Below are 16,074 nucleotides of genomic sequence, written 5' to 3' on the forward strand. Positions count from 1 at the left end.
ATCATTCTGAGGAACTGAGCTTTTAGTTTTGAGAAACAAGGATACATATTTTCAATATACATCTGATATCCTTAGCAATGTTACATCATTTTGAGGAACTTAGCTTTTAGTTTTGAGAATTAAGGATGGATGTTGACAAAATTCTTCTGATATTCCTATCAATGTTAGATAATTTTTGGGAACTTATCATTTAGTTGAGAGAAACAAAGATGCATAGGGTCAAAATGCATCTGATATCATTAGCAGTGTGTGATCATTTTCAGGAACTTAGCTTTTAATTTTGAGAAACAAGGATGGATGTGGACAAAATGCTTCAGATAACCATAGCAACGTTAGATAATTTTGAGAAACTTATAATTTAGTTGGGAGAAACTAGGATGCATAGGGTCAAAATTATTATGATATCCTTAGCAATATTAGATCATATTGAGGAACTTAGCTTTTAGTTTTGATAAACAAGGAAACATATTTTCAAAATGTATCTCATATCCTTAGCAATGTTACATTATTTTGAGGAACTTAGCTTTTAGATTTGAGAAACAAGGATAGATGTTGACAAAATGCTTCTGATATTCCTATCAATGTTGGATAATTTTTGGGAACTTATCATTTAGTTGAGAGAAACAAAGATGCATAGGGTTAAAATGCATCTGATATCATTAGCAGTGTTATATAATTTTTAGGAACTTAGCTTTTAATCGAGAGAAACAAGGATGGATGATGAAAAAATGCTTCTGATATCCTTAGCAATGTTAGATTATTTTGAGTATCATATCATTTAGTTGAGAGGAAAAAATATGCATAGAGTCAAATGAATTTGATATCCTTAGCAATGTTAGACTATTTTTAGAAGCTTAGCTTTTAATTGTGAGAAACAAGAATGTATATGGTCAAAATATATCTGTTATCTTTAGTAATGTTAGATCATTTTAAGGAACATATCATTTAGGCAAGAGATATCCTTAGCAATGCTATGTCAGAAAAAAAAGTAAAAAAAACTGTTTGAAAAAAAGTTGAATAATTTCGGTCCAAAAAAAATATTTAGTTAAAAAAAGTGCTACTAAAAACAATATTTTTCTAATAGTAAAAGTCACGACTAACATTTCTATATCATTCTCATTTTGAATTTAGAAAATATTAAATATGATTTTTTTGTTGTAAGTGTTACATGTCATTGTAAGAGATGTAAAAAAAAATTGAAAAAATATATCATGTTAAAAAAAAAGCTGGGGCTTGAGGGGGGAGGGGGAGGGGTTTGAGAGAGGGGGGGGCAAAAAGTTGGGGGGGAGGGGTCCTTGGGGTTGGGATAGGGGACCTAACAACGCTGTTCAAATGGTAGTTGTGTATTATACCGAACACAGTTGAGAATCGCCCAAATAAAAAAATAAGTATCTCTGAATAGGAGCTAGCATTCCCTCAGATCGTTTACCATTTTCATTTCTGTCAACGCCTATAATCATACCATAATGAAGAATCATGTTTAACATTAGATATGTGAACAGCCATGACCCAAAACCATGGTTTCGTGAACAGCACGAATTTTCATGGTAGGTTGAATCTGGTCATTGTACTGTCTGTGTGTATGGCGGGAGTACTGTGCGCTATTTATCATTATAGATATATGGTGGGACTGTCTGCTTGAAACTGTTATAGCTATATGGGGGGACTGTGTGCTTGAAACTGTTATAGCTATATGGGGGGACTGTCCGCTTGTAACTGTTATAGCTACACTACTAGTGAACCCCCTTCATATACTCAATAATTTCGGTTCGTTTTAAATTTAATGTTTCTTCTTACTTTCAGTTGAAAAAAAAACTTGTTTTTTTATTTAATCTCTGATCGTTTTTTAAATAATGCTGGGAAATTTGGCGACCCCTTCATAGAAATGTCCCTTCCCCCAAGGAAATATCCTGCATGGAAAGATCTTCCCCCTTCCCCTCTACTTTGACCCCGAACCCCCACTAGAAAAAAATTCCTCCTGAAAACGCCTGTATACTTCCCAATAACCAATACTATGTGTAAACAATGGGCAAAGTTTATAACTTGCAGCCCTTCCCCCGGGAACAGTGGGGGATTCAGTCATCCTCAAAGACATATTAATTAGATTTTCGACTATGTTGAACAAAATGGTTATCTCAAAATTTTGATTGGGTGACTTCGGGGAAAAAAATAGCGTGGAAGGGGGCCAAGTTGCCCTCCAATTTTTTCGGTCACTTAAAAAGGGCACTAGAGCATTTATTTTCCGTTCGAATGAGCCTTCTCACGATATTCTAGGACTACTGGATCGATACGATCACCCATGGGAAAAAAAATAAATAAATAAACACGCATCCGTGATCTTTCTTCTGGAAAAAAAAAATACAAAATTCCACATTTTTGCAGATAGGAGCTTGAAACCTCTATAGTAGGGTTCTCTGATACGCTGAATCTGATGGTGTGATTTTTAATAAAGTTCTATGACTGCTAGGGGTTGTTTCCCCCTTTTATCGAAAATAATGCTAATTTTATCAGGCGCGTAACTTTTGATGGTTAAGACTAAACTTGATTAAACTTATATGTTTGAAATCAGCATAAAAATCTGATTCTTCAAAAGGGCTCATTCAATTGAAAATTGAAAGGACTAGGGTCCTTTTTAAAAGTAGAAAGTGATTGGAGGGCGACTAACACTCCTCTCACGCCCACCATTTTACCAAACATATCCAAGCAAGATTTTGAGATATCTGTTTTGTTCAACGTAGTTGAAAGTTCTTGAAATTAGGTCTTTTAGGATGATAACCCCAATAGAACTAAAATAATCATGTATATAATAATTCCTTTTATTACTTCTGTTAGTATGGGCTACAATTCGCTCCTTAATGTAACGACCTGGTTACAGCCTACGATGATGACGTCATTGATCAATCTTTAACATTAAATTTGTAGTTTTTCATAAAAAAATTGATTCCATTTTAAAAATAATTTGTTTTATCTACAAAAGGTTTTTAACCCCATTAATTTCCTTTAAAATGAGCCATTGAACAACTCTTTACGATGTTCCAATGCCAAGCTATCTGTGGAAGTAAAAAGAAAAAAAAGTTGCCGTTTAGGCAGAATGCTGTAGCAGCTTCCACTTTTCTTGATTTTCAACCCATTATTTTTCCCTTGCTGTTCAAGCCAAGGGACAGACAGTTTCCTATATTGGGGTTTCGGACAAGGCTGTTCTAATGATATACTTTTTGTTTTGATCTTACTCTATTTTTAGGAGTTATAGTTATTATGTTTCTTAACATTGGACGTGATCGTCTCTTACTAGGTTGCTAGTTACCGCTGCAACACGGATTATCCGTGTCTATTTTAATAGTCTATTGGATTATTTTTTTAACAAATTGCTATCTCAAAATTTTTAGAAGGTGTTTTTGGGGAAAATACGCCGTGGGGTGGGGGGGTTAGCTGCCCCCCGATAATTTTGAATCTTAAAGAGGGCACTAGAACTTCTGATTTTCAATCCAATGAGCCCACTTCGAAGTTTATACGACCACCCTTTCTATAAAAAAAACCTTATATTCCCCCAGGGTATAACTTTTTGATTAGATGTGTCTTGGGAAATGATGGACACTGGAAGGGGGGGGGGTGATTGACTTGCAATAACTTCAGACTATTGAAAAAGGCACTAGCCCTTTCAATTCCCAATCGGGTGAGCCCTTTTTGAAGTTTCTACGACAATTCCTTCTATACGAAGCGCCCTGGTCTAAAAAAAAGAAGTTAAATAATACATTGTTCCCACATTGCTCTCTACATAGGTAGCGCTATTGCGCTTCTTATGAAATACACAGAAAAAAACTATTTTATCTTTTCTCGGTTCAAAAATAATCTAAACAGCGCTAAGTTAAAATAGAATACAGTACTTGTCAAAAAAATACATTACTTACAAAAAATAGAAACAATTTCCAGTTTTTACCTTATTTTAAAGCGATTGTAAATAATTTGTTTTGAAAAAGGACGGACGAAAAAGATGTTTGATGCTTTTAAATCAAAAAGTGTAAAAATACATTGTAAAAAACGGATGTAAAAAATATTTTTTTGAGCCAAACGGAGAAATAATTATTAAACAAATTGCTACTTTTTAAGACATGAGAAATCGGAGTATAAATTTAACGGAAAATATTTCCGTTTTTGAATGCCCTGCAGCTCTTTTATAGGAGTTAGTGGTGTTAAACCTGTCTGAAGCTTTTAAACCAAAAATTCTAAAACATACACATTAACATGTTTTCAGCCAAACAGAAAGTAAATACATTTCTCAAAAAGACCTTATTTGTTTGGGTAAACAATTGCATCTCGGATGTGATGACATTCGGGATGCATGTGCATCCCATTGGACTGTGGCTAAAACTAATTTTAGGTGAAAATAATGTTTAAAACAAACATGCGAACATACGATTATACGATACGAACATACGATATAAACATACGATTTCCGGCGATTTATTGAAGTGGGCACTCAATTTTTTGTCTGGAATTGTTCAATTAAACAGCAGTTTATATTGTAATAAGTGTTAGAGGTGAGAATGAGTGCATTGAACACTGCCTGTGATTACGTTTAAAAATACCAAATGTCGCCAACCGTTAGATGGTGTTGAGGGCTTTTTGTCAACACTAGTGCCAATCCTCATTCTTGTAAGGTACTTATACTCTTTGCTTTTCAGCGAACAAATTTGATTACTTGAATTTTATGCCTACGTTTCATTTTAGGTTTCTCAAAACGACATTTCTTTTCTTCAGTTTTGTAACATATGTAAGGCGTATAAAGCACCTAGATCTCATCATTGTAGTAAGTGTAAGTAGATCGCTTTTATTTTATTTTTGTTTTGGTCTTTTTAGTAAAAATGTCAGCACCCTTAAAAAAAAGAAGAATCGGCTGGAATGGAATAGCACAATGTATATTTCTGAAGTTTTAACCACATAGTGAAATGCCTATATACTCTCTATCTCGGGGTGAAAATTCAGATTTGGTATCATTGAACTTGTTTTACAAGTCTCTTACAAAAATAGGGGGGAGGCCTTATCGCCCCCCCCTGGGCAAGTAATTCTTGGGCCAAGAGGAAATACGGCCTAATTGTCCCCAATGCTGCCATCGGCAGATGCATTGCACCTTATAATAGGGGAATAAATGGACTCCCATGGTGTTCCATTTTAAAACAATAAGTCTTTCACGTTTATTGTTTTTGTGTTTGTTATATATACTGTATCATTGTTTGGTTTGTTATTATGCTTGTGTGCTTGTTCCATAAGTTTTTAAGTTTTATATTTGTTTTGTTCGTGCTTGTCTATGTGCTTCTTTTATTGGCTTGTGCTGTCTTTTTTTTTTTGCTTGTTATATGTACTGTATGATTGTTTGGTTTATTGCTATGCATGTGCGATTATTCTATGAATTTTAATTTTGTTTTATTTGTCATTATCCGTATTTTTCTTTTGCTTTTCTCTTTTCTTCTTCTTTTTTTCTATACTTCGTTTGTTATTGTATTTTCAACGGGTTATAAATAAATTTAATTCAATTCAATATACCAGATCGGTCGTAAGGTTTGTTCTAAATGGGGAAAAAAGAAAAAATCCTTCAGCTTTGTGTAATTCATGTTTTTTTCGCTCATACGTTAAGTACCTAGGACATCAAAATTTAGATATTTTTCTCCCCTTAAACCCATCTTAGTTCTATTCTTGCCTGAAAAATGTGACTTTTCTACAGCAATATCAATTTTTTTTCACTGTTGCCACGTTGAAACTTAAAAATAAATAATCAAAAATAATTATTTAAATTTGACTACGCTTTTTGTACAAATTCAATCATTCACAAATTATTAATTTCTAATAAAATATCTTCAAAAATATTCTTAAGCTATCCTATGACAGACGTTTTTAGCTGATGTTTTACCCATGTTTCTTTTTATTACCAATTTTTCCCTAACTTTTCAAATTGTATATGGCTTTGTAAGTTTCTGCTTAAACAATTCGAGCAATCAGATCTCATTTTCACATGCCATTCCGGTACTGTTGGCTACGTTGGTGGTACTGTTGCCATCTACGTTGGCTACTGTTGGCGGTACTGTTGCCATAGTGAAGGAAAGCTAACCTTTTCTTTCCCAATAAATTGATGTAGGCATAGTTGCTAAAAGCTCTACAGTTGCTTGACAACTCAAGAAAAAAACTTGTAAAAATACGTGTCAGTCATGAAAGGAATGCCTAATTTTCATCCTTTCATTTACATTTTAAAAACTAGGGGTATTTTCTAACCCATGCGCTTAGGCACTTTCATGGCCGTTCCTATGACTGGTGGTGCCCGGGGTAAAATTAATTACGGCACCCCCTCTCGACTCAAACATAAATAAAAAAAGTCCCAGCTGTGGCGTCCCTCCAGCCATGGTGTCCCGCCAGCCTTGACGTCCAGAGCAGCTTGTTCCAGCACCCCCTCCCCTCTTTGAACGGCCCTGGACATTTTCAAATATAAACTTAATAGTCACTTGATAATTCAAGAAAAAGACTTGTAAAAACACGTGCAAGTCGTATTTAATGCCTAACTTTCACCCATTGGTTCACATTTCTAAAACTAGGGGTACTTTCTAGCCTACTCGCTTAGGCATTTTCTAATCTAAGCTCTCTAGTTACTTGGCAACTCTAAAAACCGACGTGTAAAAACCCTTTAAGTCGTGAAATTAATGCCTAATTTTCACCCATGGATTGAGATTTCTAACATTAGGGGTACTTTCTTACCTACGCGATTGGGAACTTTCTAATCTAAGCTCTATAGTTACTTGATAAATCAGGAAAAAGATCTGTCTTTAAAATTCAAGTCTTTAAACTAATGCCTAATTTCCCCACTTTGGTTCACATATTTGAAATAATGGATACTTTTTAATCTGCGCTCTAACCTTGCAGACTTTCTAATCTAAACCCTATAGTGATTTAACATAAGTAGCAAAGGAGTAAGGGTTGTAACCTGAAATTACCCTCCTGAACTCTCATATGGGCTGCTGATACTTTCCTGACAGATCCATTCACCTGCCATAAAAGTCCTCTTAGTTTGAGAAAAATGAGTTTAAAGGCATGCAAGCGGCCAGAAGAAGTGACCCTCCCTCCTTCTAAGAAAAATAAGACGTTAAAAAAAGTGACCCTCCCTCTAAGAAAATAAGACGTTAAAAAAAGTTGCCCTCCCTCTAAGAAAAATAAGACGTTAAAAAACAGGGAGATAAGAAATTGTTCCACTTAAGTCATGGTAAAACGCGGCTCCCGGTTTCTCCCCCCCCCCCAGAAAACTTTCTGGTGGTGCCCTTGGTGTTCAGAAAAGGGATAGGGGTTAGGGAATATTCGGATCAACTTTTTCATGACTTAATTTGGTCTGTAGTTCAACTTTCTAAAGTTATATTCATTTATTATTACAAACTTTCTAGTTTCTAAACGGGTTTTCTTTCCCTAAACGGTTTTTTTCTTTTTGTTGTATTTTTCTTTTTTTACTTTTTTTCAAAGCCTCTCTGCAGAGAAAGATATGATTTTTTGGGAATATCATACGACGGATTGGACATTTAATATAATTTTAAAGAATTTAGTCTATTTGTTTTATAGGTGGAAAATGTATTTTAAAGATGGATCATCATTGCCCTTGGATAAACAATTGCGTTGGGCATTATAATCACGGACATTTTACAGCGTTTTTAGCCTTCGCAGTGATTGGCTGTTCTCATGCAACATTTATATTGCTTTCATATTTAATGATGGTCTTGTTTCAGGTGAGTCAAAATGAGGACCCTGTTCTGTTTTTCGTTGAGATATTCTGGAAAATGTTAAATGATAAGGGGGGGGGGGGGGCGCGAATTATAGGTTTACCCAGTATCCGTTGAAATTTCCACCTTCTTGGGAAAGAGCTAATATTAACCTCTGGTTTTACCAAACGGCGTACCTCTACAAACATTTTTGGTAATTTTTTTAGTCACAGATAATTGAGATACCTAATAAATAGACGGTGGCCGGCATTTACCCCCCCCCCCGGAAAATACCCCCACCAACCCAACCACCCACCCCCGTGGAAAATACCCCCTTCCCGGGAAATACCCCCCCCCTCCGTGGAAAATAAGGCTTTCCAAATTTGAGAATTTTGTTCGCGTTTTATTTTATTTTTTATTTCCGTAGGGGGAAGGAAATTTGGTACTTGTGTATTATGCACCACTTACTCAAGTTTACGCTGTGTAAAATTCGAGAACTCACCAGTTTTTTCGTTAGTTTTTTCATTACTTTGGTAACAAATTTGTGCTATAGATTTGCATATTAGGGGGGGGGGGTAAAGTATAACGGATCTTCATATAAAATGTGTTTGGTACAAGTATTCTGCATATTAGATAGACAGATAGAGAGGTGTATTTTAGACCCAAACATACGGCCTTGCAGAGGAATAGCGAGGTATGGTATTTTGTTGCAGAGTTGTCTTGGTTGGGAGCGAGATCATTGCCATAAGTTTTGTTCTGGGAGGGTTTTTTTGGGTGGGGGGGGGTGCGAAAAAAAAACATTTTAAAAGTGAATAAAGAATTTGTTTATATTCAGTTTTGTTACGTTTTTATGAGCCAGACAAAATTTTCGTGGGGGGGGGGGTATAACCCCAAAATCCCTATCTAGATACGGCCTTGGTTGGGAGATGAGTTTGATGGTGAAAATTGGACTGTATGCATCAATTATATAATCTGCCTACTCTCAAAATTTTTGGTTTGACCCCAGTCACCGTAAGCTGTTAATTTGAATCCAGATCTAATTAATTATAATTTAAGTAGTTTGGAACCTTACTGGTATTGCTAGGTATGGGTGTCTGATGTGAACTTGATATTTCGCCAAAACGGCGAATTAACTGGTCATTGTCCCTATCCCCATCTTGTAGACTGCAAAAATATACAAAATATAAGAAATCTATAAAAAATGCAAAATATGTAAAATACAAAAATATAAAAAATACAAGAACAAAAATAGATAAAATACAAATATATAAAAAAAATGGTACTTAAGAATCCAGTAGTCACGCGATAAGTGAAGTTTCGTTAATACTAATGAAATAAAACAAAATAGGATGACGATATAACAGTTCAGAAACGAATTTGGGCTATATATTTGCACATTAGGGGGGAGGGGGGGTAAAGCATAGCATATATTAAATACGTAACCTAACCTAGGTACCTTTTTTTGTCCCTTCAACCCCAAAAAAACTCAAATTTAAATCTTTGTCACGTAGTGAGCAACATCCCAAAGGCAGAAAAAACCTGTTTTTCGTCAAGCAGGGGGTCTTTCTGCCTTTTTTCAGACATTTCCTATTTCCCTCAAGATTAAAAAAAAAATTCGTTGTATTGTCATTAAAATAAGGGCTTGTCTTTCTTGCATGACTACTGTATTCTTAATAATATTTACAGTTTGTTTTCTAATCAAACGCAGTAATTTAACCGGATATCCAACTCCTGTCTTGCTCAACCCCCACCCGCCCCCCTTTCTTTGTTATAATTTCTTTATTGCCTTATTAGAGTTATTAATATTTCATAATTATCTATTTTTATATTTGTATTTTAGATTAGTATTAGTATTCATTGATTAGTATCTGTCTCTAATTTTCTTTACATTATTTTATTTACAACTCGATTTGTTTCTTTGGACTAAATTCTACTTCGTTTTTTTCTTAACACAGCCATGGCAGTATCACTATGCGCCATCTAGTGGCTACATTGGAACGTGGCATATATTTTGGATAGTCATCAATATTGGTTTAGCTATAGGTGTCGTTATTGCGGTTGGAATTCTTCTGTTTCTTCAGTTGAGGACAATCTTAAGAAACAGAACCGGTATTGAAGATTGGATACTAGAGAAGGCTGTGGCGAGAAGAAAAGAATCTCAGGATGTTTTTGTTTATCCCTATGATCTCGGAAGAATGGCGAACTGGAATCAGGTTTTTCCTTATTGTTCCAACTTTATTCTTCTAGTGTGTTCCGAAATATATTTTCTATTAATTATTGAACCTTGTATCTATTGATTACTAGTTTTATTACAATCGATTTATCCTTGTAATCCAAATACTATGAGTGATTATCTTATGGACTTTAAGGAACTTATGGACTCGTTTCACTCTCCTTATATAAAACAATAAACTGTTTCAAAATATGGACTTCTATATATGGACATATGAACTTAACGACTTTAAAGAACTTATGGACTCGTTTGACTGTTCTTATGTAAAACAGTGAACTGTTTGAAATTTATGGACTTATATATAGTAACGTATGGACTTATGGACTTTAAAGAACTTATGGACTCGTTTGACTGTTCTTATATAAAACAATGAACTTTTTGAAATTCATGGACTTATATATATTGACGTATGGACTTATGGACTTTCAAGAACTTATGGACTCGTTTGACTGTCCTTATATGAAACAATGAACTGTTTGAGATTTATGGAATTATATATATTGAAATATGGACTTATGGACTTTAAAGAACTTATGGACTCGTTTGACTGTCCTTATATGAAACAACGAGCTGTTTGAAATTTATGGACTTGTATATATTGACATATGGACTTTAAAGAACTTATGGACTCATTTGACTGACCTTATATGAAACAACGAGCTGTTTGACATTTATGGACTTGTATATATTGACTTATGGACTTTAAAGAACTTATGGACTCATTTGACTGACCTTAGATGTAACAATAAGCTGTTCGAAAACGTGGTTCGATTCAAGTTTCTAGGGCTACATTGAAAGAGAGGTCAGGATGACCAGGCCATGTTTTACGGATGAGCGAGGGCAGACTGCCGAGGATGATGCCTTTTGGCTATCTGTCTGAGGCCAAACGAAAAGCAAGTCATTCCCGTATGACTAGGGAAGAGGTCATAAGAAAAGATTCAAAGGAAATATGAATAATTTGGGAAGAGACAAGGAGGAAAGATTTGAGTAGGTTGAGTGGAGTAGGTGCGTTTGCATAGCTGTATTAGCTCAGGCAGCTTGATGTTGCAGGCAGCTTGATGTTGCAGGCAGCTTGATGTTGCAGTGAGATGCTAGTAGTAGTAGTAGATTTCATTTTTTGAGACATCGTGTGACCGTTTTGACTTGTACCTGATATTATTTTTCTCCTTTTGGTCAGCCAAACGAAGATATTTTCATCCTCAGGTGCGCCAAGTGAGAAAATAGCATGCTATGGCTGCTCGAAATTAAGGAATAAAAGTTCGGATGAAATCAATTTTAGTTTAAAAAAAAAGAATATTGTGCTTCTTGGATCAGACTTAGATCTGTAAATGCTTCTGATTTTCATGTTTGATTTTCTTTTCGCCACCTGATTTCAGTAACTCTGACATGGGACTTGCGCAGGGATGGGGGGGACCCTAAATTATCTCAAATTTCTGGGCACTTCTGATTCAAATTATATTATAATTTTATTTTATTATCCCCCCCTCCTCAAAAAAAACAATGCCCATTTAAGTGCTTTATTCTGATTTTTACTACTAGGAATGCATTTAGGCCTCAAGGAATGGTTTTCAAAATGACCGTGTTGTGTCTTTCACATAAGCGTAAAACACCCAATCCAAGTAACTCACACATCAACCCTTACACTGTTTTTTCAGACTCTAACTTCGCCTTAAATATCGGGTTTCACTGACTCCAACTTTTGTCAAGTTGAAAATTCTTTTGCGAATATGACATATTTGTTGTACGGCCACGACGAATCGATGGACGCTTTTTAGCCCAAGTCTCCATCTGTTTACTAAATTTCAGCAGCACGGAACTTCTTCCCTCACAAATGTCCTTGCATCCTTGGGTCTGTTTGTGCTGCAGTGACTTGTCAGTGGTAAGATAAGATTTACTCATATTCAAATAAACATGCAATGAATATTGAGTACTAATCCTTACAAAGGCTCCTAGGCCTATAAGGGAAGGTAGGCCTAGGTAGGTTTGAGGCCTAGGCTTGTAAAAAGGAAGACAATATAATATTATTGTAAGAACCTTTATGAAGTTAACCTTACCGAACCTTTGTCGTCGTGTCTATTTTTGGTTTGATTTTTAATACTTGTTTTTTATCCTTTCTTGTTTTTATTTTGTGGATTTTCATTTTATTCTATCTTATTGATGTTTTTTCTCCAATAGAATTCAAAACCTCATAACTTCAATTTTTTGTCAAATTCATTTCAGTGCATTCTTTGTACCCGTTTTGTAGCTGTCTTCAACATACATGTGTTAGTCAATTCCTGAAGTCAGGCTGTTTAGTAGTTTGTGGTAGTGCAACAGAATTGCAAACGAGTGTCTTGTATTGACATCAGAAAACGGCGGGTTTAAGGGGAGGATTGGGAACCGTCCTAATTTCTATTCATTTTCAGTTTTAACGTCACTCAAACGGAAAAAAAGATTTATGAAGTTTATTGGCATCATAGATTCACAGCTGTTATAGATTCAGTTTTAAGTTATAGTTTTCAGTTTTCAGCTGTTATAGCTTCAGATTTATACATTCTTTTTCAGTTTTAACGTCTCTCTTAAACAAAAAAAAACTATTTATAAAGTTTATAGGCATCATAGACACACAGCTGTTACTATAAGAAAAATTGAATGTTATCTTCATTTAAGCATAGAAACCATAATAATTTTGTTGCTGGCGACGCATGTCTGAGAATGCCAGTTTGTTTTTGGTTTTCAATCAAGCTTTTTTTTTGTATCAAAAAGAGCAAATATAATTAAAAACGAAGGGCCATATTTTCTTATATATAAAAACCACAAACTGAATCAGACTACTTGTGTCTAGTGCTCACAGTATAACAGCCGGAACAGTGTAACAGCTGTAAACTATTCAGAATTATGACGAGTATGAAGTTTGTCCTATAAAGTCAATGTTACAGTATACAGTTCAGCAGGGTGTTACCAGATGGTAAGGTTTTTTTGTACTGGTCAGAAGTCTGACGAGTATGAAGTCTGTCCTGTAAGGTCAATGAAGTCAACCAATTATGTATTCAGAATTTTAATTAGAAAAATAACAGAAAGTCAACTAGATTGAAAACATAATAAGAAACATAAAACAACCTTTAATAGAAATATAATAGGACATTTAATAAGATGATAATAATTGTAACAAGAAAATTTTCTATCAATCAGATAGAAAATTAATCAGACAATTAAACAAGTGTAGAATTTCAATAATTTTCAAGTAAGTTCTAATATTTTTTGATGATATCTGTTTTTTATAGTTTCTGCGAATAAACTAGTTTTTTACCCCAATAAATTAGTATAATGAGAATTTTAACTCAGTTTTGTAATTACCATTATCCTGAATTAATTTATTAATTCATATTATTCGTCAATCATGTTTTATATTGCCGATGACCGCTGCTGACCATACATACTCTAATCTATAATAGGCATTCATATTTTACATATCGCTGGCTACTGATCGCATAGCTGTTGCATTTTAATTATTTTTGTAAATATTTTGTTAGAGTTTTTATAATTATTTTATTAATTACATACTTTAATTTACAATCGGCAACTATAGTTTACATAACGCCGACTGCTGTTCCCACAGCTGATATATTTTAATTATTTTGTTAATAACACACTTTTATTTCTAATCGGCAACTATAGTTGACGTATCGCCAGATGCTGATCGCACAGCTGACATATTTCAATTACTTTTATCTGTTTTCACTACTTCTATTGAAATGTCTATTACTGAACTGTCCTGTTTATCAAACCGGGGAGAGGGGGTAAAAGAGGGGGCATAAATCTAGTCCTCGTCATAGCATCCATTTCTTAGATTTTCTCCTGTTAACGACCCCCCTCCGTAGGCGTCTATAATTCTGTCGCATATAATAATTTTTTTAGGAGATGTCTGTACAAATTCTTAGACTTTTAGTGAAAGTCTGGAATAAAATGAATAATATTGTTATATTAGTAATATAGTAGTAGTAAAATTTTATTTATTTCACTTATTGCTGAGTTTTGATTTTACTATTTATCATAGACAGTGCAATAGCGTTGCCTAAGTGAAAAACGATGTTGGCACAACGTATTATTATTATTATTTTTTTTTTTTGTTGGTTTTAGACCAGGGTATTTCGTAGCGAAGGAGTTGTTGTAGAAACTTTGAAAGCGGCTCACTTGATTGGACATTGGAAGGGCTTGTGCCCTTTTTAACTGTCGAAAGTGATTGGAAGGCAACTAACACCCCTTCCAAGCCCGCCATTTCACCAAACACATCCAATCAAAATTTTGAGATAACCATTTTGTTCAACGTAGTTGAATGATCTGGAAATTATGTCTTTGAGGAGGACACTCCCCCCACAGCCCTCAAAGCCTAATTTATGCCCTGGGGGCATATAAGGTTTTTATTGAAAGCGATGTCGTAGTTACTTCAAAAAGGGATCATTCAATTGGAAATTCAAAGGGCTATTGCCCTTTTTAATAGTCAAAAGTGAGTGGAGGGCAACTAACCCCCTTCTCATTTCCACCATTTCCCAAAACACATCCAATCAAAAATTTGAGATAACTATTTTTTCAACGTAGTTGAGAGTTCTAGAAATTAGGTCTTTAAGGATGACACCCCCCCCCCCCCACAGCCCTCAGGGTAAGGGTTGTAAGTTATTCCCTGGGGGCATATAAGGTTTTTACAGAAAGTGGTGTTGTAGGTACTTCAAAACATTCGATTGGAAATTAAGAGGGCTATTGATCTTTTTAATAGTCGAAAGTGATTGACGGGCAACTAACCCCCCTCTCGCGCCCACTGTTTCCCCAGACACATCCAATAAAATTTCGAGATAACTATTTTGTTCAACGTAGTTTAAAGTTCTGGAAATTAGATCTTTTAGGTTGACAACCCCCCACAACCCATCAGGCAAGGGTTGCAAGCTATGCCCTGGGGGCATATAAGGTTTTTTATAGAAAGTTTTGTCGTAGAAACTCCAAAAAGGGCTCATTCGATTGGAAATTGAAAGGGTTACTGCCCTTTCTAACAGTCGAAAGGGATTGGAGGGCAACTGACCCCCCTCTCACGCCCAACATTTTGCCGAACACGTTCAATCAAAATTTTGAGATAGCCATTTTTTTCAACGTAGTTGAAAGGTCCGGAAATTATGTCTTTTAGGATGACAAACTCCCCACAGCCCCCAGTGCAAAGGTTGTAAGTTCTGCCCTGGGGGCATATAAACTTTATTTTTTTATAGAAAATGTTGTTGTAGAAACTTCAAAAAGAACTGCCCCCCCCCCTCCCCCCACGCTCATTATTTCCTTAACACTTCCGATGAACATTTTGATATAGCCATTTTGTTGGACGTAGTTGAAGGGTCCGGAAAATATTTTTTTGACTATGAACCCCCCCCCCCACAGCCCTCAGAGCTAAGGTTATAAGTTATGTCCTGGGGGTATATAATGTTTTTATAGAACGTATTGTCGTAAAAAATTCAAAAGGGCTCATTGGATTGGAAATTGAGAGGGTTATTGTACTTTTTAATAGTCGAAATTCATCGGAGGGAGAATCAACCCCCCCCCATGCTCATCATTTCCTCAAACATTTCCGATCAACATTTTGATATGGTCATTTTGTTCAACGTAGTTGAAAGGTCTGAAAATTATGTCTTTGAGGATGACAACCCTCTCACCATAGTCCTCAGGACAAGGGTCCTAAGTTATGCCCTTTGGGCATATAAGGTTTTTATAGAAAGTTTTGTCGTAGAAGCTTTGAAAAGGGCTCATTCGATTGTAAATTCAGAGGTCTAGTGCCTTTTTTATTATTCTAAGGTAATCAGAGGGCAAATGCCCCCCCCCCCGTGTCCCTCATTTCCCCAAGCACTTACAATCAAAATTTTGATATAGCGATTTTGTTCAGTGTATCAGAAAGGTCTGGAAATTATGTTTTTGAGGATAACAAATTCCGCCAGCCCTAAGAGCAAGGGGTGTAAGTTATGTCCTGGGGGCATATAAGGTTTTTATTGAAAGCGTGGTCATATGAACTTCGGAGGGGACTCATTGGATTAGTATTCAGACGCTCTAGTGCTCTTTTTAAGAGTTAAAGTGATCAGAGGGCAGCTACCCCCTCCCTACACA

General features: G+C 35.4%; 1 protein-coding gene across 2 annotated transcripts in view; it reads left to right on the forward strand.

Annotated features, from left to right (window-relative positions):
• The window catches only part of LOC148944991 (palmitoyltransferase ZDHHC6-like), a 104,988-nt gene that overhangs the window by 78,143 nt on the left and 10,771 nt on the right, over positions 1-16,074 (forward strand). For both annotated transcript variants that reach the window (XM_089099628.1, XM_089099629.1), the window contains 3 exons: positions 4,729-4,813; positions 7,591-7,754; positions 9,683-9,940. In XM_089099628.1, coding sequence (XP_088955754.1) covers positions 4,729-4,813; positions 7,591-7,754; positions 9,683-9,940 — 507 coding nt within the window. The remainder of the gene's footprint in view (positions 1-4,728; positions 4,814-7,590; positions 7,755-9,682; positions 9,941-16,074) is intronic.

The sequence above is a fragment of the Artemia sp. Qi Xiang Cuo genome, chromosome 13 (genome assembly GCF_049724085.1).
Source record: "Artemia sp. Qi Xiang Cuo chromosome 13, ASM4972408v1, whole genome shotgun sequence".
Classification (NCBI taxonomy): domain Eukaryota; kingdom Metazoa; phylum Arthropoda; class Branchiopoda; order Anostraca; family Artemiidae; genus Artemia; species Artemia sp. Qi Xiang Cuo.